This window comes from Cordyceps militaris, assembly GCF_000225605.1.
Source record: "Cordyceps militaris CM01 unplaced genomic scaffold CCM_S00003, whole genome shotgun sequence".
In the NCBI taxonomy this organism is placed as follows: domain Eukaryota; kingdom Fungi; phylum Ascomycota; class Sordariomycetes; order Hypocreales; family Cordycipitaceae; genus Cordyceps; species Cordyceps militaris.
Window position 1 is genome coordinate 2410929 of NW_006271971.1, and position 19402 is coordinate 2430330.

At 52.7% G+C, this 19402-nt stretch overlaps 7 protein-coding genes across 7 annotated transcripts; 3 read left to right on the forward strand and 4 right to left on the reverse strand.

Annotated features, from left to right (window-relative positions):
• Positions 1–493: 493 nt before the first annotated feature.
• Positions 494–2372, reverse strand: CCM_04384 (U-box domain-containing protein; the record flags this gene model as incomplete). Its single annotated transcript, XM_006669532.1, has 3 exons — positions 494–1727; positions 1776–2320; positions 2370–2372. 3 exons carry the CDS (start codon positions 2370–2372, stop codon positions 494–496), a joined length of 1782 nt encoding a protein of 593 aa, XP_006669595.1.
• A 3598-nt stretch (positions 2373–5970) lies between these two features.
• On the forward strand, positions 5971–6361 carry CCM_04385 (uncharacterized protein; the record flags this gene model as incomplete). Its single annotated transcript, XM_006669533.1, has 3 exons — positions 5971–6050; positions 6099–6178; positions 6231–6361. 3 exons carry the CDS (start codon positions 5971–5973, stop codon positions 6359–6361), a joined length of 291 nt encoding a protein of 96 aa, XP_006669596.1.
• A 2376-nt stretch (positions 6362–8737) lies between these two features.
• Positions 8738–8920, reverse strand: CCM_04386 (uncharacterized protein; the record flags this gene model as incomplete). Its single annotated transcript, XM_006669534.1, has 1 exon — positions 8738–8920. One exon carries the CDS (start codon positions 8918–8920, stop codon positions 8738–8740), a length of 183 nt encoding a protein of 60 aa, XP_006669597.1.
• A 366-nt stretch (positions 8921–9286) lies between these two features.
• CCM_04387 (uncharacterized protein) lies at positions 9287–9505 on the forward strand (the record flags this gene model as incomplete). The annotated part of the gene is made up of 1 exon (XM_006669535.1): positions 9287–9505. One exon carries the CDS (start codon positions 9287–9289, stop codon positions 9503–9505), a length of 219 nt encoding a protein of 72 aa, XP_006669598.1.
• Positions 9506–10470: 965 nt separating this feature from the next.
• On the reverse strand, positions 10471–13453 carry CCM_04388 (uncharacterized protein; the record flags this gene model as incomplete). The annotated part of the gene is made up of 2 exons (XM_006669536.1): positions 10471–10583; positions 10660–13453. 2 exons carry the CDS (start codon positions 13451–13453, stop codon positions 10471–10473), a joined length of 2907 nt encoding a protein of 968 aa, XP_006669599.1.
• Positions 13454–17135: 3682 nt separating this feature from the next.
• CCM_04389 (uncharacterized protein) lies at positions 17136–17828 on the forward strand (the record flags this gene model as incomplete). The annotated part of the gene is made up of 4 exons (XM_006669537.1): positions 17136–17224; positions 17318–17468; positions 17516–17624; positions 17761–17828. 4 exons carry the CDS (start codon positions 17136–17138, stop codon positions 17826–17828), a joined length of 417 nt encoding a protein of 138 aa, XP_006669600.1.
• Positions 17829–18596: 768 nt separating this feature from the next.
• Positions 18597–19349, reverse strand: CCM_04390 (uncharacterized protein; the record flags this gene model as incomplete). The annotated part of the gene is made up of 2 exons (XM_006669538.1): positions 18597–18734; positions 19263–19349. The coding sequence occupies 2 exons, from the start codon at positions 19347–19349 to the stop codon at positions 18597–18599; spliced, it is 225 nt and encodes a 74-aa protein (XP_006669601.1).
• Positions 19350–19402: the final 53 nt, after the last annotated feature.

A 19402-nucleotide genomic window follows, 5' to 3' on the forward strand; every position in this document is an offset into this window, starting at 1 on the left:
CCGTGCCGCAGCTGCTGGCGCGCACCGGGCTCGAGACCAAGGATGTGCATAGGTGGGAGGTCAATGAGGCGTTTGCGAGCCAGGCGCTGCACTGCGTGCGCGCGCTCGGCCTCGAGGACGCGTGGGCGCAGGGGCGCGTCAACCCGGACGGCGGCGCCATCGCGCTTGGTCATCCGCTGGGTGCCACCGGCGCCCGCATGGTGGCCACGCTGCTGCATGGGCTCAGGAGGGACGGCAAGGGGGACGTGGGCGTGGCTACGCTGTGCATCGGTACGGGCATGGGCCACGCGGCGCTGTTTGTGGCGGAGTGAGTTGGGGAAGCAGGCGTGTCAGAGGGGTATGCATCGTGTGTATATGTATGGAATAAAGAGTAGTCACAAGCAAGCAAGCGAGAATCGTGGTTGTCAATTTATGGTGGAGCAAATTACGACAGCACAAGAATAGGTGCTACAATCAAAAAGTAAAAAGACTACAATCAAAAAGTCAAAGTAGATCAAGATCGAAGAACCGACTTGGCTCGCACGCGCTTGCTCCGAGTGCAGTCGCTGTGCCGGGCCACGGCGCTTCTCCTGCTCAGATCCCTGTCCCGGCTCTCGTTCTGTTCAAATGAGCAAACTTGTCCGTTTCGCGGGTCGCGTCGTACGCCGTTTCCGATAAGCCGGCCCCCTACAGTCTCCCGGCGTACTTGTTGCTTCTGAATGCTGCCTCTGGAACTGCTCGACTTTCGATAGCTGCTCATGTCAAAGGAACCTTCCTTGGCATACTGACTATCTGGCGGAAGCCAACACGATGGTTTCGGGGACGGCAGGGTGTCAAAGAGTGTGGCCAGCCTCTTACGGCATGCGTCGAGCAGAGGGCTATCTCGACCATATTTGAGTGGCTCCGGATCCTTGTCCCCCGGATCCTTGTCCGAGTTGCAAGTCTGCATTTTATAGGCAGAAAGTTGGGACAGCAGATAGTGCCGTCCCCATCGGCGGAAAGTATTCCAGTCGTGCAGAGCCGCCGAAATCTGACCACCGAGGTCTTCCCTCAGAGACTTGTTGAGCGGGTCGGAGAACTTGGAGAGACGCTCCATAAGTTTCTGAATACATTCTTTGGCCCAAGCCAATCTTTTCACAGAGAACGCATGCTCCATCTGTTTGTTGAGAGGGAACAACTGCGAAAGAACAAGGCAAAGCAAAGCTCTAGACGCGTGGTATGTGACATTTGCTTCTGACATGGTCGGCTTGGCTCTCGGATCAGCAGTGGTGGATGCATAGTTGCCCGCGCTGTTGTGGAGGACGGGCTTGTACCGGACTGTGGCCTCGACAGTGACAGTAGGCTCGGACCCTGGGTTTGTGAAAACTATGTCACGCGATTGACCGTATTGTAGATTGCCCAAAGGAATGTCAAGTTGCATCATCCTATGCCCCGACGAGCTCATGAATGACACTGCGTTTCTGCTGCGAACAGAAGTGCCCATTACCTCTTTGATGTGCGTCTCTGGGCGGTACCTGAGTTGTAGCGTGGCCTCTGTGGCATACGTACTTTGACGAAGGGCTATGGCGTGAATGAAGTTGGTGCCAAGCATTCCAGAATCGGAGATGAAGGTGTAATTGCCTAAGCCACTCTCTGCGATGGACAGGAGTAGTCCGGACTTTATAGACTCGCCGAAGCCAAGAGTGTGGAGAGTAATAGCCGGCGGAAGCATCCTCTGAATGTTGGGTATGTATCCGCCATCGGGGCACCTAAACCGTGTCAGTAGAAACGAGAGCCATTTTGAAGAGTAGTCTTACATGTGATTCGGTTCGCCGTCGGTGAGAACAAGAACGGCGGGAGCCTGACCATTTGAGTTGACACCCCTCAACTGTTCTATCCCGGTCAAAATGCCCTGCCATAGATTCGTTTTAGATTGGTGACACATTCCATTGATATTGTTTAGGGCCGTCATTTTGTTCTCTGCGGTCATATACACCAAAGGTTGTAGGAGTTGGGCGTCCTCGGCGAATGTCACGATGGAAAGGCAGTCGTGCTCGGTCATGGCCTTGACGATCATCCTCGCGGTATGCTTGACAAGGTCCAAAACCGAAATGCCATTATTCTCGGAGGAACTGTCGCCAGGCACCGGCGCTGGCCTGGACATGCTCGCGGAAACGTCGATGACGAGCACGATAAGGCAGGGGACATGATGGACGGGAATGCTCGGCTGTCTGGGTGGTTCCAGGCTCGCAATTAGCAGACTCTTTTTGGGGTCGCTGTGCAACTTTAATTTGGTGACTAAATGGCTGGTTTCGTCCTTGTCTGACAGAGTCAGGTCTTTGATCTGTTCGGTTGGGACTTGCTGTGGGAGTGTTAGCGGGCGGTCATTCGACGACGGGTGCTTCACAAACCATGATGTCGACGCAGCGAGCTGGGTATGATTCCAGAATCACAAGCGGTAGAGCTCAGGTACTGGAGGGCAAAATATCAGGACGGGGGAATGGTCGATTTATATACCAGCGAGGCCTTTGGGATTGTGTAACTGCATCAACCCGAGTGACTAGGCAGCTAGGCAGCAGCTAGTCAGTGGTCTCCAGCTGCCGATTGCCACGAAGCGCCCGTCCTACCCAAGCTATATTCTGTGACAGGCTATTTGGGGGCAGACGTGATACAGAGGTATGTGGTGTGGATTCGATCTGGCGCTCTCGCAGCAGTGACAGCATGGGCATCCTTAAGGCTGATGTGGCGCTATTCATCCAACCAGCTCCCAGGTTGTCGGAGTTGTCTATTTCCATTTATTTTCCTATATGGGGGGGTAAACGTAATGAATGGCCGCTTTCGACTTTTTCTGCATGTTGGACACGAGGCTGCCTGCCGTGGATCGCAGATGATGTATCATGTACGACGGACTAGTTGTAACTACCAGGACTCACTTCTGCCTGCAGGTGGCACAGCGGCCTGGTGATTACAGTTACGTTGTCCCTCGTGCCAGGTGCTTTCTTTGAGGCAAGGCAACCACGGCTCCAAGACCTTGTTCGGGGTTTGACAGGCCAATAACACTGCGAATTTCGACTCTGTGTGTGTGTGATGGTGAGGCAGGTCGGTCAGTAGGTGGGTAGGTAGGTCCCTACCATACCTAGGTATGTTGGTATGTAGGTGTGTATGTAGGTATGTAGGTATGTAGGTATGTAGGTATGTAGGTATGTAGGTTCCTATATAGGTTGGTAGGTATTTTTGTATTTTTGAGGTTGGACCGACCATCCCTCCTTTGTTGGTTGGCAGCCGGCAGCTGGCAGCTGGCAGCCTAGCATCCTGCCGTGATCCTGCCAGGCTGCCATGCCACACAAACAGTCCTCGACAAACAGACATATATGTACACGTAGGCATTCGATAAAATCAAAATTACGATTGTTGTTCAAGTCACCATACCATGAGGGTTTGCCAATCACCCGTCGAAACAAGACCCTCTTCCAGCCCGGCGTACAAAGCGTTTTCTGGTTGAACAACATCAGGCAGCTATTAATACCATTTACCCGAAAAAATCCGCTTCCTATCGTTACCGTCGCAGAAAATTTACGTATGCGCAAGGCTTTCTTATGACTCAGTATCGAGGCAGCTGCGTATTTATGAGACCTGACCTCTCGGGATGGTGGTCATCGACGACGCCCCAGTATCAGAACCCGACACCATGCTCAACTTGTGCGCCCAAACTCTGCCGTACCGTGTAGCCAAGAGATAATAATAAGGAAGATTATGGTGGCACTTTGGTCGCGTCGCTCAGGTGCGAGCATGGTCTCGACGCTCCCAGCTCGGGTTGCAGACGAGCTCGGGTTGCAGAGTACGAATTCTGCCCCACGAACCGAAATATCACTTTTGACAAAGTCTTCTCTTGGCTTCCTGCGCATTACTCCCAGCGAATTCGGCCTTTCTGTCCTACGATGCTCAAGGCAACCACGAACATCACATCACCTCACGCGATTCGCCACCCTCCAGCCGACCACCGAAGTCGCTGGCTGCCCTTGAGTCCTCCACACCCACTCTGAACAGCGAGCTTATGACTCTTCAGCGCCACTGCTTCAAAATGGATGCATCTTCTCGGCGCGCCTCTTGTTGATACTATCCGAAATGCCGACCCCACGGTTCTCTGGGTTGGGCGACATCGCCAGCCCTGGTTCAACGCCCAATCATGCGTCAGACTACGTCATTATCTCACGACCACAAGGAGCTGTTGTACAGCGAACGGCAGACCACTACCGTTGGGCAGAGCACAAAAGAGTCCGCCAAGGATGAATCGTTGAAGATGTGCTCTGGACGGCGAGCTAAGCATATTTCTTGTGCAGACGCCTTCCGGCTGAAGCTTCCCCGCATCTGGCCGGCGGGCACCCAAGCAAGCCCAACACCGTCCTGCAGCCGTCCATGAACTAGCCGCATAGGGTTCTAGACCAGCCGGACAAGCGTGCCAGTGGTGTGTTGGAAGATGTGGAAGATTAGAATGGCAATGTACGCAGGCTACAGCCTGTGATGCGAGCAACGCCACGTCTGCGATGAAACGGAAGATGACTTTGGTGGTACAGCGTTGTCGGCCTCCCTTTCACGAAGGTAGTTGAGTAGCAGGACCCTGCGACAACGATCGGCACGTTGATCTCGCCACCAAGAAATCGAGCTCCCCAACTTCCCCAGCTACGCCATTATGCAGCAGAGGTTCCGTGTTCCTCCAATTAAAGGGGCTCACGTCGGTGCCTGGCGGGGGTGAGGACGTGTGTGCTTGTGCTGAGGCTCTGGGGTTCGTCGCACGGCCCATGCGGGCTTGCCTCTTGCAGCGGCAGGCCAAGCAGGCCCGAATCAGCTTGTGCAAGCAGTAGGATCTTGGACGACGAGTCAAATATAACGAGCCGCGTGTTGAATCGTTGCTTTTTGGGCCAGCCGTCGCGGGGGATTGGCTAGCTTGGCCGACCAGCCATTTCAGGGTTCGTCGCAGCTAGCTAGATTGGCGTCTGTGGCCCACTGACAAGGAAGCAATGCGTCCAACCAGCAATCGTCAGAAAGCAACCTTCTCAGCCTCTAGGCTGGAGAATTGCTGGGGTTGGAGGGGTTGGAGCAGCAAGTAGCGTCATGGCTGCCACACGCTACATGGGTGCACAGAGATGGGCGGGCTCTCTTGTCGGTACGACAAAGTGCGTCATGCCAATGTTGGCTGCGTTTCTTGCCAAAAGAGGGAAAGAGGCCTGTGATTAAGTTTTGGGAGACGGAGGCGATGAGCCAACCAAAGGCCTCAGAGCGCCCACCACCCTTTTCCCTCGTTCGACTTGCACTGTATCCTTGCGGCAGTTGACGTCCCCGAACCCATTCCAATTGACAGCAGACTGGGTCAACGACGACGTTGTACAGTACAGTGGAGGAAGACGAGGAGAAAATATCGTGCGACAGGAGAGGCAAAAGTGGTGTGGTAGACGCAGGTGACGTCTCTGCCTGGTGCGGTGCTGCTTCCGGTTTGCTCCGTCTACTCATTCTATCCGCCCCTCCATGTTGCACCCCAGTCACATCAAGAGAAGTCCAGAAGTGAGGCGGCAAGGCAGGCAGGAGTAAGAACGAGTTAATACCGTGTCTGTGATGTGAGTGGTGGTGCGTGGACAAGGAGCTTGTGGCGGCGAATCACAGACTTCGGCCCCTCGCACTTTTCGGCGGCGCGCGCAGTTCCAGTTCCACTTGACCGGACCGGACTTGGGCTTGTCGCAAGTCCCAGCAGAGTCTGTCGCGCCGCAGCCCTCTTTGTCTCGTCAGAGGGCCGTCTTGAATGCTTATCTCTGTGGTGGCCTGAGAATTGGCTTTCTGCCGTGGGAGCGAGGCCCTCTGCAGCTCTTATCTCTAGAGCTATAAAAGGACGACGAGGCCCAATTCACACCTGTTTTGATCGTTTCCTCTTTCTTAGCAACTACAGCTCTCTCACTCACACACCACACACATTCAACACCACCACTATCACCACCACTACCACCACCACCACCACCCAAGATGCCTGCCTTTGAGTACTGCTGCAAGTGCGGTAGCATGATTGTCATCAGCACCACCTGCTCCAACTGCGGCCACCAGCAGTGCAGCGAATGCCCCGCCTCTTGAGAAGCGCGCGCGCGCGCAAACAGCCCGAACGTCGAACATGAACGCGAGAGGCATGGACGGATCAACAGTGGCCTGACACGAACCGGGCACATGTACGCCTATTGTGTATGAGAAAATCCATTGTCGCATTCTCTGTTGCCCACATGCTAACACAGCGGTGAAGAAGATTCTTTTTTTTCCTCGTTACGAGCGAACGACGCAAAAAGGCGCGGCGACACGACCAAATGACTTGACATTATGCTATTGGGGGCAAACAAACGGCGTTTTTTACTTTTGGATTTTCTAGCGAAAGATACCATCGACAGGCGCTTTATCAATTGAATATATTCTCTCCATTTTTGACTCTTTTTTTCTTTTCTTATTTCTTTGTTCGTCCAAGATTGAGCTCTCATTCTCTTGACTCGCTCGACCCTTGCGACAGCCCGCGGACCGATGACTGGCACATAATATACGTATCCAGGACAATATAGGCTCGTATCCCTGACTATCCCTATCCGCTCACGGAGGCACCCTGCATTGCGTGGACCCGCGGGCCGACTGTACCTCGTCTCTTATTATTTTCCCATTCAGGGACGGCTCATTGGTGGTCGCTTTGCGGGGACTCTCTTCACGTCAACGAAAAAAACTTGCCTGTCAAGAGTTGCGATTTCCCTAGCGTCGTGCATGCAAGGTTGCCAGGCTTAACTATTTTCAATGTACTCTGTAACTATACGTTGGTCCTTATCAGTGGAGATGGGGCGTCGGCGCCAATATGCTTGTCACCTCTTTGAAATTTGGGGGAAAAGCTGGCTTAACTACATACCTAGTTAGCTTCGACCCCCCTGCATGATGACGATGAGTGAAGCAGAAAAGTCGATGGCGTAGAGAAACCCACCCGCTCGCTTGCAAACGCTTCCTCTTGATGACATGGGCTTCTGGACAGAATTACCTATGACGAAAGCTCAATGCAGTATCATTGTACTTCTACTCGGTGCAAAAGTACAGAGAGATGGGCAACGCGCAATGCCGCGACAAAGCGAGCCCATGACGAAGCCTCACTGTTTCCCGACGTTTTTACTGTTGTGGATGTTAGGACCCTTTTTCATCGGTGGATTCTTTTCGATTTTTTTCGATATGTGAGATTTCTTACGGGATAAGTCCCCACTTGTTAAGATTGGACCTCTGAATTTCTTGTCATTTCTGATTTTATGATATTTATATTCCATGCATTCAAACGACTTGGGGCGACGGAGCTCCGACGGCCGAGTCTAGCCGTGAGCGTCAAATCATGAATCGCTGTCATCATCTTGTTTCCGTATCCCAATGGATACGCCTAGCTACATACCCACGGCAGGCTCCTTGTCCTTTTCCTCATAGTCCCTCACCATGATGATAGTCGACGCCGCGGCAGTGGCCTCGCGATCCCTGACGCGAAAGCCGAGTTTTTCATAAAACGGCAAGACCTTTGTATTCTCCACGCCGACGCCGAGCCACAAGCCGCCTCCGTCCTGCTGCTCCTTCATGGCAGCCACGAGCGCTTCCAGCAGTCGCCGGCCCCATCCGCGACGCTGGTACGCCGGCAGCAGGTCAATGTGCATGGTGCCGCGGTAGCCCTCGCGCAGCAGGGTCTCGCCGCTGCTGCCGTTGTCGAGCAGCAGCAGGCGGCGCGCCGAGTAGGCCAGCTGCATGAGGGCCTGCTCGCTGATGCGGCCCGTGTCGGCGTCGATCCAGGGTAAGCGGCTGTCGTCGTCGGGCGGCGGAGGCGCCAGCCTCACGTCGCCGTTGGCCCGGCCCCGGCCGTCGAGCACCTCGCGCACGTACCGCGGGTACACGGCGCAAAAGCTGGCCGTGTCGGGGCACCCGATGCAGTAGCCCACGGCGCGGCCGGTCCCGTCGTCGACGACAAAGCACGTCGACGGCGACAGCAGCGTGTATTGGTGCGTCCAGATGTAGGGCGCCAGCCGCCGGGCGGGCTCTGAGGTGCAGAGGGATCGTGGCAACGTCTCGCGGCACTGGTGTGCGGTGGGAGGTGAGCGGATATGATTATGGTTGAGGGCCGCGAAAGTTACAAGGGAACCTACAATGTGTGACATGTTGTCAAAGTCCGACTCTTGATATTGCCGTATAAACGCCATGTTGGACGATTGTGACGAGGTAGCTTTTTATGCTCCTGTACCTGCCTGGACCTGCACCTGCACGGGAAAGCTAGCAACCTGGTGCGACGTGATGACTTTGGATGATCATGTAATAGCTGCACAGAAGAATACTGGTTGCTGGCACTTTATGACAGATGACCTCCAACTTGGAGCAGCCCTTGCCCTTGCTCCTACTTTTAACCAACTTGGCACTTCTCCTCACTCACCCCCACCTTGGGCAATCGTGCTAATGAGGTTCCGGGACACCTGGAAATCTGGAAATCAGAAAACTCCTCCCACCATCTTGTTTTAGGTGTCCTTTCTTACGTGGCCTTTGCCGGGCAAATGACAGAATGGCCCATCAGATACAACGTCCTGGTGAGGGTGGTGTCGCACCGAGCCTACCGTGATCTGGGGCGCCGAACTTTGCCGGACCAGCCCACGCCCTTCAATAACTGCCAAGACCGTGAACCTTGATATCAATATCATTATCATTCCTTCTCATAAGCAACTTGGCCCTGTAAAAGTTGTGTCGTGCGCGCTCTCTCCTAATCCGCAGCCCAAAATCCCACAAAGTGCTTCCCTGTTGAGGCTAGCATCCTGATGTCGTCGCCAACTCTGCAAACTTCTCGTCCAATGCATCTTTCGGTCGTTGTATCAATCCCACAGCCCAACTCGGTAATGACTGATTGGTCGAACGGCAGGAAGCTGGTTTGCGCGACAGTCAGCATGGCGACTCCATCATCAACCCATCAGCCAAAGTCACATACGACACATTCTTTCACTAATAGCAGGCCGATTCGTTAGCATCAACGTCTCGCCATATCCTCAACATTTCCAGGCAACAAAACGAAGGGTTGCGAGTTATACTCACAAAAAATCCGAACGAACAACATTCAACGGGCAGACGTTTCCTGTACTCCGATACCGGCTGCAGAAGTTCTCGAAAATGTGGTATGTATGGTGGCAGTTATACACCATCTGGCCAAGAGTAGCCGCCCGTCAGCATTTATTCTTCACAATCTCGGCGCTTCATTTCCGCCAAGCCGAGGAACCATGGTGCCAAGTCCACGTCCAAAGAAGCATCTTCCCATGCTATGCACCCTCTCTACTCACGAACCTCTTTGTGTCTGCACATGATTGCTCGCGGGGGAGGTGCCGTCATCACCTTGCCCGGTTTCGCGCTCGGATTTGCGGGCTCGGCTGGCACTCTGACGAATGAAGATATATATGGAGGGGAGAAGAGAGATGGCCGGCCGATGGTCTTGTTCGTTCTTCTTCCGAGCTCGCAGACAGCAGCAGGCGACGAGGGGTAGAACGGGAAAGGCAAGGACCCAGGCTCGGAGAGACGCTTGTGTGGCCCGGGTAACTGCGTTCCAATCGCTATTGCAAGTTGGCAGCCGCTGCCCTTTCCATCACAAGGGCCGCCATGTTGCGTCACACGCAGCGCCAACTCAAAATCTTGACGTGAAAAATGGACGAGGTATTTCTTCTCCCGCAGTTACACCGGCCAAGCTTCGTCGCTACAAGTGCTGCCCGTGAATTGAGCCTGCAATCTTGTTTGCGTCGCACAAGTTTTGACCCTATTCCCGGTCCGTCCCAAGCTGTAATAGCTTCTCTGCACTTTGGCCACAATTCTACAGTATACGCGCACAGCATAGGCCATGTATGTATCAGGCTTGGTGTACTGTTCAATTGAACATTGTATCGAAATATCTAGACCTGCTCATCTAGTACTTTTGCACTCTGTCAAGTGCTTTGTCTTCCTCTTTTCCTCCCTGCGTCAGACGATTTCCTCTTTCCATGCTATCTTTTTGCCCTTCGAGGCCGAAGCGTTCAACCGAGGCGTGGTGAATCAAAAGACCTGCCTGATTCCCATCCGCCAGCATCAATTTTAAAGTCAAGTACATCAACGTGGTACGCCGTATGCCCACCAAATGTCGCAATGAAATGAGAATCTGAAAATGAGAAAAGAAAAGCAAAGAGACCGTACAACCAAGTTAGATAACAAGAAGGAAAAACGGACACAAGAAACAATATAAGCCGTCCGACTCGTACAGTAGCAACTTGAGTAGAAAGTGGTGAATAAGTGTTGAGTTGAAGTTAAAAAAAAAAAAGGTACTCGTCTGCAAACACTGATGCGATGGTTGATCGAGCCAATATTATGAAATTGAAAAAAAAAAAAAAAAACAAGTCCCTATGCATGTTCGTAATATTGTGTATGTTGTTTGGCATGTGCCAGGTCGCTGACGGTTATTGCATCGCGCCTAGAGTCTTCAAATCATGCCTCCTGGTAGGCTGTTGCTCGACATGTTGGCATGGGGGAGGGGAGGTCGGTGAGTGGGCGCAGGGGGGTAGTGGCGAGAACGTTCAGCGTTTTGGTCGCTCGTAGCTCTATATAGAGGCCGTCGTTGTTCATCCCCGCTCTCATCGTAGGGGCTATCGGCATTTCCGGATAGTGGCGACTCACCGCCGCGGTGATAATGACCAGTCGGGCCGTTCTTTCGACGAGGATTGATAGGCGGCAGTGGAGGCGCGCCGAGAGGAGCGTGCAGATTAGGAGTTGAAACCGTGGCCCCGGGGAGACTCGACGGATTAAATCGTGTATCAGGCAGGTATGTAGGCTCGGAGATGTCTCGCTTCCTGTTCATCGTCGAGAACTGGCTGTTGGGATGCGAAGGCATCATGGAGCGGGTATCACTCGATGTAGAGATACCACGGGGTAGCGTTCGCCTTTGTTGCCCATGGCCATCGCGGCTGCTTTCCGAGCCGCTGCGATCTCTGTCTGGAGCTGCTTGGCCCGTCCCTGGGAGTGAAGCTTGCTGGTACCGCGGTGGAGACGCGGACGAGTCCTGGGAGAATGTTCGCTGGGCTGCTGTTTGGTCGACTCGCGGGCTGGGCTTTTGGGGGGAGCCGCCATGTCGCTGCTGGATTTCCATTTCCTTCATCTTCTGAAGCTCTCTTCTGGCCTGGCGGAAAGCTTTTAAACCAGCGTGCACGTTCTCGTCCTTGGGCAGCGGTACAGGAGGTTCCTCCTGAGAGGCTTCACCGGATGTCTTTCGAATCGAAGGCGCAGGAGATTTCCCACTCTTTGATCGAGTATCACTATCCCGGTCACGGCCACGGTCAAATAGAGACGTCCGGCTTGATTTGGTGCGAAGGATGCCAAGTGCATTGCTTCTGGCACTAGCCAGCTCCTTGGCTGACTCGGGGGGCGGCATGGGTGGCGACGACTGTTCATTATCAGGTTCAGTATAGGACGTCAGTTTCTCGCGAACTCGTCGAGCCCCATCTGCCAGATGTCTGGCGAACTCATCCTGTTCCCCACGGGTTGCAGGTTTAGTATGGTTTGCAGTTGGCGTCCACGTGCCGTTATCCGTTGCAAACTCGTTGTCACTAAGTCCCCAGCTAGTATTGCGACCATGGTAGCCCTGTTGCTTGGAGTCTGGTGTTCCAGACTGTTGACGAAAACTGAAGTCCGGCGTATGGGTAGTCATGTCATATATAGAGGAAGTATTACTATCACTGCGGAGATGGTGTCGAACCATCCCACTCAGTCCAGTGTTTACTCCGGGTCCCAGAGTAGGTGAGTCCTCAGGGGGATCATCTGCCAGACGTGAGCTAAGGTCAACCTTATCATCCACGGATGAGTTATCATCAGATGCTCTGGATGATAACGAAAGCGGAGTTGGGAGGGCTGACTTCCGGAACGCGGGGTGGTCTTCGTCATTTGGGCGTTCAACACTAAGCTGAGCGCCCAACGAGGTAGCAAAGCTAGAGTAGCCGTGGGGGCCAGAAACATCTTCGCTCTCGTCAAAGAATGAGGTTGACTGGTAATCCTTCTTGGCGAAACGATCAGACTTGCTCGGAGTAGCGTCTATACGGTCGCGGAGGCTTCGCTGCATCGACGATGAGCGGGATCGGCTGGTATCGTGGGAGGATCGTCCGCCGGGCTGACTCCGGGTATCCGACGCATCCCGTCCTTTGCGCATTTGCTGCTGGCGTTGCGCAAATTTAGAGTCGTCGTATTGTTGGACAGGTCTGTTGAAGACACCCATAGCGGTTGCTTTTCCCCTATCATTGGGTTGAATGGGCAGCATTGGGTGATGGTCGTCTGCCTCGCTAATGGGCGGACTCAAAGGCGGGCTGACACCGAAGTTGGGTCTATGCTCTGTTGTAAATTTGGGTACAGGTTCGGCTGGTGGCTGAGGAGAGGTGGCAGAGATGGGTGGTGTAAAAGACCGCAGATTAGGTGCGCTTCCCTTGGTCAAAATTGTACGTCTCTCCATGACGCGATCGCCAAAGGTCGTAGTTGTTGGGGAGGGAACCGGCATAACATCCGGGGAGGCTTTATTGCGGTGAGACTTGGAGAGCGTGTCTATGCGGGAGAGAGCAGAGGATTGTTGGTTCTGTAGGTCCTGCGTCAAGCCTTGCTCGTATAGCCGCCTGGTGCGTGTGAAACTCCGCTCCACGCTGCTCGCTGATGATGGGATTGCGTTATGGCCATCCTTTGTTGACGGTACTTGCGACGCAATGGAGGTGGCTGCAGTAGAATAGCGTCCAATGGACGCAGCAGATGATGTTGTTGAGTTGGTGGCGCGCTTCTTGTTGTAGTCGAAGGCAGAGTCGAACTCCAATGTGTCATCGACCCTATCCTCAAAGGAGGTCCTTCCTCTCTCCGACTGCTTCCACTTCTGAAAAGCTGACCTGGCGACGTCCTCATCATACAGAATGCGGCCACCCATACCGCTATTTCCGGGCTTGGCGCCAGCACCAATGCGGTAGATCTTCTGGCGACCGCCGAACAGGTTGTTTCCGTCGTTTGGTCGAGCCCGATCCATGATGTTGACGGCATCATTGTCTTCATAGCCATGTGATGAATTGACACGAGTAAGTGAGGCGGCTTGCAGAGATTCAATCTCGGATATGTCATGTAAGCCAGAAGCATACCCGAAATCCATAAGCCTCGATTGGCGCTTCGGAAAGAGCACGCTATCATCGCTGGCTTTACCAAGCTTTGAATGCGGGTCGTCTTGCTCTCGTAGCATGGAAAATCGGGCCGAGAGACCAGTCATGAGAAGACTAGTTCTGAAGTCGTCGCTGGAAGGAAGGGCGGCATCGAGATTTAAATCTTGCTTCGAGTCGTTCTCGGGCAGCTTCTTTTTGCCAAAGAGTTTGAAAGGGCCAGCCGTTTCGGACTCGATAGAGGGACGAGGGGCGGACACGTCGTCCTTGGTTCGCTTCTTGGTTCGGAATCGATTCATTTTGAATAGCAACTAGTCAGGTGTCAAAGCTGTGGCCTGACTTGCTTTTGGCCAAGGCGAATGAATTGGGTAGTTGGCGTGAGGATGGTTTCGATGAATTTCGAGCAGACTACCTAGTAGCCATTGGGTTTCAGTTAGCGTGGGGATGTATTGACACAGAAGCAAAATAATTGGTGTCAAAAAAGAAAGAGAAGGCAGGATCTGTTGCAAGCACCATGTAATACGATTTCGCAGTGTGTCCAACGCCTCCCTGTCAACTTGTTGGGCCATGATGGATACTAACAGTAATAACAACTTTGTCTGTTCGACACAATCAGCGGACGATGCGCAGGGCGAGCAGAGCAGAGCGCATAGAGCACTGGCTGCAGAGTCCCTCAGAATAGTCGATCTTGTAGTTGGTGTCGTTGAACAGTTGGGGCAGGATTTTGAGCTGAGTCGTGCCTGCTCAGACGGATGGGGCGTGCGGCGTAGTGTGGTGCAGAAGCCGTTGTCAAAGTTAATGCTGCTCAGTGGATGTCGTTCTTGTCAAGATTCGCAGTCTATGCGTGCGTAGGAGGGTCGAACTGCGATTGCTATGCGTGAAGGGATCGGTGCCGGCAACTGGATCGAATTCGGTCTGTAGATCTAAAATGTGAGCAAGGTGTCATGGCATGGATAGGTTCAAGAAGAAGAGCATATCTTACCAAGGAAACGAGCCGCATAGAGCTGTGAGTACCAACAAACGCAAGGAGAAGAAGAGGAGAACAGGAAGCAAATAAAGTCGGCAGCAGCAGGTTGGGCAAGGAAGGAACCAAGATATGGGAAGGGGAGGGAAAGAATGAGTGAGCCGCAGGCGAGGTCGCGTCCGAGTGGTGCAGCAAGGGCCAGGGTAGAAATTTGGGGGAAGAGCCAGCAGCCCAGCGAGACGGTGCCTGAGCCGAGGGGGTGGGCTGTCCAGGGGGCAGACGGGCGGTTTGTGCACTGGCGATACATGAGGTGGTACGGATACATGGGCCACCTTAACAACAGTACCTACCCAAGTAAGTATTGGCTGCAGTTGTTGCACCACATGCAGGTACCGGTCGTACTACTCTGGTGCACCCTAGCTTTTCCTTGCAATACTTTGGTCCCGGGAAGAGGTACCGTACCTCTGCCAGAAATTTTAGCGGACGGTGGTGATGATAGATGGCGGCCGTGGTGGTGCTAGGGGCTTTTGGTGGTTTGGCGACGCTTGTTACCTTGGGGCTTGGGGGGGGGGCAATGGGGCAACGGGCCAGCTCAGGTACCGGCGGAGCCTAGGTGCGGAAACTGGCAGTGCCCCAGGCAATCTACGGCTAGTTCCAGGCACTGGACTCCCGGTTGTGGGGCCAGGACGACACTTCCAATTCAAAAGGTACACACCCACGCATGGAGGTGGTGTGCTACTGTCGGCGGCGGCGGTTGTGATGGTGGTGGTACAAGACAGTCCTATTGGTACGGTGCTGCAGCGACGCAATAAGAGAGAGGCAGCTACTAATATCCCGCTTGATGCTATGAACTTGCCATGGCAAGAGGATAGTGGTAACTACGGTAATCCGACCATGGTACTGGTACCAGAGGAGGTACCTACCTATGTCGGAGCACAAGTGCACGGATGAACAGCCCGAGGGGTCTCCGCCGTTTGCAGTTTGGTGCACACCCCCTGCCGCCATGTCTGTGAGCCAATACCTAACTCGTTGCGAAGAGTATCAGGAGGAAATTTTAACAAAAAATGTTATCCGTTTGCTCTCTGCCAGCTGCCATGTTTGCCGGTCCGTCCTCTCCCACGTTTGCCCGCATCGCAATAATGGCACCGGGCAGCTTCACCCGCATTGTCAATTTTCACCAGTACCGTATATGTTAGTAACTAGCCGATGTTCGTGGAGTGATGCTGTTTCCTTGCAGCGGATCGCACTACTTGGTATTAGCAGGAGAACCTCCCTCTCTCTAATTACTAGGTAGACCCCTGGGCCGGTAATTGGCTTGTACCTAAAATTCCGCCTCCCTTGGCCGCCACCCTCCCAAGTACCTGGCCGTCCACGAGACGGTTTCTTCCTCCTCCTTGGATTGTTAGACATGGCTTGACCAAAACACCAATAAAATCACAACTGCCAGCCGTTCTAACACGAAACAAGAAAAAACAACGGACGGGCCGCATCTTCAAGGATCTTGTTGACACTGGCCCATTATTCTCTGTCTCGTTTTTTTTTTCTCCGTCACGCCTCTCCCCACGTCGTCAGCCACCTCCTCCCGCCACAACACAACTCCAACAAATTACCGGATGCATGATTCACTCAAACAAGCGTGTTTGTAAGTTAGACATTACCAGTGGTTTGGAACAGTGCTTTGCGACGTATGTACGTCAATCTCAGATGCCAAGATGCTATCCATTTACATATGGGGAGGCCTTGCAGCGTGCCCAATCTGCCATCCAAAGCTCAGATCTTTCATCTTCTACGTACTCGTACTTCAACTATCAAAGCCACGGTTTCTTGAGTTGATTGTGGCTTTATTTGACACAGAGAGAGCTCAGCGAGATGCCTTGACCATTGGAACGATTCTACTCCCCTTGTCAACTCCCAAAACGCCCAGTCTCGACACCATGTAGCGCCAAGAAAGCTCCCGATGCATACATGCAGCCACTACGTTTTGCCTGGGAGACTCTCAAGTCGAGAGATGATAGTTGACTCTCGGAAAACGTCGCTTGCATCAGCTAATAATGACATGCACAGAGGTGCCGACAGAGTATGCAGCTAGCGCTTGCATTGTGCACTATTCTTTTACCACTGTCACATGATTTTTCTTATGCGATTGCTCCTTGCACCACTGGGTTTCTAAAAGGCAATACTGAGTAGTTACCTACACTGTACCTATTCGTCTTGCCTGTGCGCACGGGCATTAGTTACAGGAACGAGACAAAGCAAAATGCAGATGCAAGCCCCCTGTCAACGATACTCTGTACAGCGGCCGCCGTTCGCAGCGAGAACTAATGGGTGCTGCATGGCTGCCGCATGTGCCCCTTCATCAAGGAAAGCCACTTCAGCCTTCTTCCATGTCATAAAACACTGTGGGGGAGTCGGTGCGCCGCCAAAACAAAGTTTCTTATCATGGGACGATCAATCAGGTCCATGTATCTGTAGTTATGTACTGTATGTAGTATGGCCCCATAATCATTCTCGTGGAAAGAAGCAATTAATTTTAGGAAAAGAAGGAAAAAATAAGGGAGGCAAGAAACAAAACAAACAATATCACAGGCCGAGGTCGGTTTGTTGATTCGTCATTTTTCTGCTGACTGATTCGCGCCCGTTCGAGTGCTCATCCTCCCGGGGGATTACCTAGAAACTTTTTCTCGCGACTGAATCATTATTAGCCTTTCTTATTCGGGCGACACCTTCAGCTCGCAACAGCTGCCTTGACGATGCCGCATTATGGCCCACGACGAGCGGGCTACACAATTTCATGCGCTGTTGCGTAGCTTTTCTGCGGCGTCCACACTTGGTAGTCGAATGTCGGCGGCTTGTATTACTGTGCAGAGACATTGTAGTTATTGCGTTTTCTGCATCATGCTTCAATATTTACTAGTGATTGATTGTCTTGGCGATGCCAGCAACTCCGTCGCGTTTGACCTCATGTCATTGCACCCATTTTATTTTCCTCTTTTGTCCATGGACAAAGCCTAGTTACAATGGCGGCCAGCAAACACGTGCTTGGCCATGTTCATCGACTCCCATCAACGACATCGTCCAGTAATAAGCCGGAAACCCCAGCAATTGGGTACTTGCACATAAGGTTTGCTCTTGCAGCAGAGGCGCACCCGTCTAATATGTAACTACGTATGAAGCACCTCCAACGCGCCCGTTCTCTCAGGGGCATCTCCCGATGCCGCAGAAAAGAAAAGGTTCGCACGTCGCCCCTGAGCTTCGGCTCTCCCTGCATATTTCCCGGGCCAATCACAGCCCTGTTCCTGGCCCTAAGCTCATTCTGGACTGGGCAGCCCCCTATTGCTTCTGGTGCTACGGTTTAACTAGAGGAAAACGAGTAGGTAATTAATTAGGTAGGTGATAGTTATTAGAGTTTTCCATTAACTCGACGCGGAAATGGCTTTCGGTTCGCGTCAAAATCGAAGCAACTCTCCTCACTTTTGCTGCAGCCTTGGCCGAGGCCTGCCCGCCCGGTATGCTTTCCGTACGCTGAGGCAATACCAGGGCTGAGCCCTGGTGTAACTACAAATTCCTGCATCCCGTTGAGAAGACTGGTGATCCACTGTGGTCCGAGGCAACTAATACAATAACTCTTCGTACCAGAGCCAGTTGTCGTCAAAATGAAACGCCGCCCAGCTAAATTCGCCACTGCTCCGCACCTGGCCTTCAGCAAGTAGACTCGCTGACTGCGTTATTGAGCACAAGACGTGCATATCCAGCCTGTCCGCTTTCCCACAGCAATGTGCCGGCAGTGGATCGTTTGCCCCGAATGTCGATCATCTGGTCCTGCTAAACAAACAACTGAATCGAGCAACAGCATCACTTCATAATTCATGGAATGTGCGTTCAGGTACAAGGGCCTTCTGAGCTACTGGGGCCCCCAACAAGACCCAGTTGGAGGTCTGCAAACTTGTTTCCGACGCAAATCTGCGGGCATTCCGTCGTTGTATTTGCAATTGACACGGCGTTATACTCGGGAAGTCCTGCTGCTGAGAATGCAGAAATATCCTCTCCTATGAATCAAGGTGGCACTACTTAGTCTAGCGCAGTTTGTTTCTGGGCTGGCGTTTGCGGTCCTAGCCATGCCTCGTCATTGACGAGTTACGATGAAAGTTTTCTTTGTTGGCTGCGGATGTTCTCTGTAATTACTAGTCATATGATGGGGTCGCGTCATCCTGCAGTTCGTTGCCTGCATTCCGTACCCCTTGGCAAGCCACGTGAGAAGTTGGCAAAAACAATGGACTATGCCACGAGGTCATGTACGGAACTCATCAATGTTGACCGATTCTTTGGCTGACTCGCAAAGTCGCAGAACAGTAACTCCTTCTGGTCGCTCTAGGATATGAGAACTGACTAATCTGCGGGCTTGAGCGTGCGCGTGGTTAAGAGCATCACAGGGCTGTAGTTATTCTTCAACAGTCTTTCCTCAGCTTTGGCTAGTCTAGTCAAGCTCGGACGGAGGCCAAGAAAATCGGTAGTTCTGTCACCAGCGACCAGGCATTGATTACAGGGTTGGACCAGGTCTTTCCAGGGATATTTTCCATCCCCGGTTTGGTGCCGGTGTCTGGACCGCAGTTGCCCTCCTAGCCGGTTTCAGCCCGGAACGGTGCGACTTTGTCGTTGTGGACAGAAGAGATTACAATTGTTCGTTGGAGCCAGCAACCTGGGGCATCCCAACGTCCGAGTCGATACATCGCTTTCAAAAAAAAGGGCCCGAGGGGTGATATGAGCGCGTAAGACTGATCTGATGTCGTCGTTCAAGGCATTGCAATAAACAACTAAAAATGCGCTAGCAACTCACTCGTCCTAGCTACCCTACGAAGGTATGCAATGATAATTTCCCTGCTATTTGTTTCTTGGTGCGTCTCTATGTGGTTATAGAAGTAGTTGTATTTGCTGTTTTTCCGGAAATGACTTGAAATGACTTGAAATGGCATTGTTATTAAGCTCATAAGCAGTCGTGGACGAGGAGTTGACGCCACTTATTAATTTCAAATTCCAGTTATCAACTCGGGCTTACACCTATTCGTTGTGCTTCGTGCGCGCGTGTCCACGGGGCTACCGACTCATGCGCCTATACATGTACATATGTCTAAAATAGAAACTCGGACTAGTTGACCAAAATCTTCAAAGTTTATATCCTCAAAGATAACCTTTTGTGCCAGTGCACTGCGAACGCCCTCCCAAGCATGATGCATGGAGTTTCAGTGTCGTCGATGATACTCTGCCTCTACAATTCGATGCAACATCG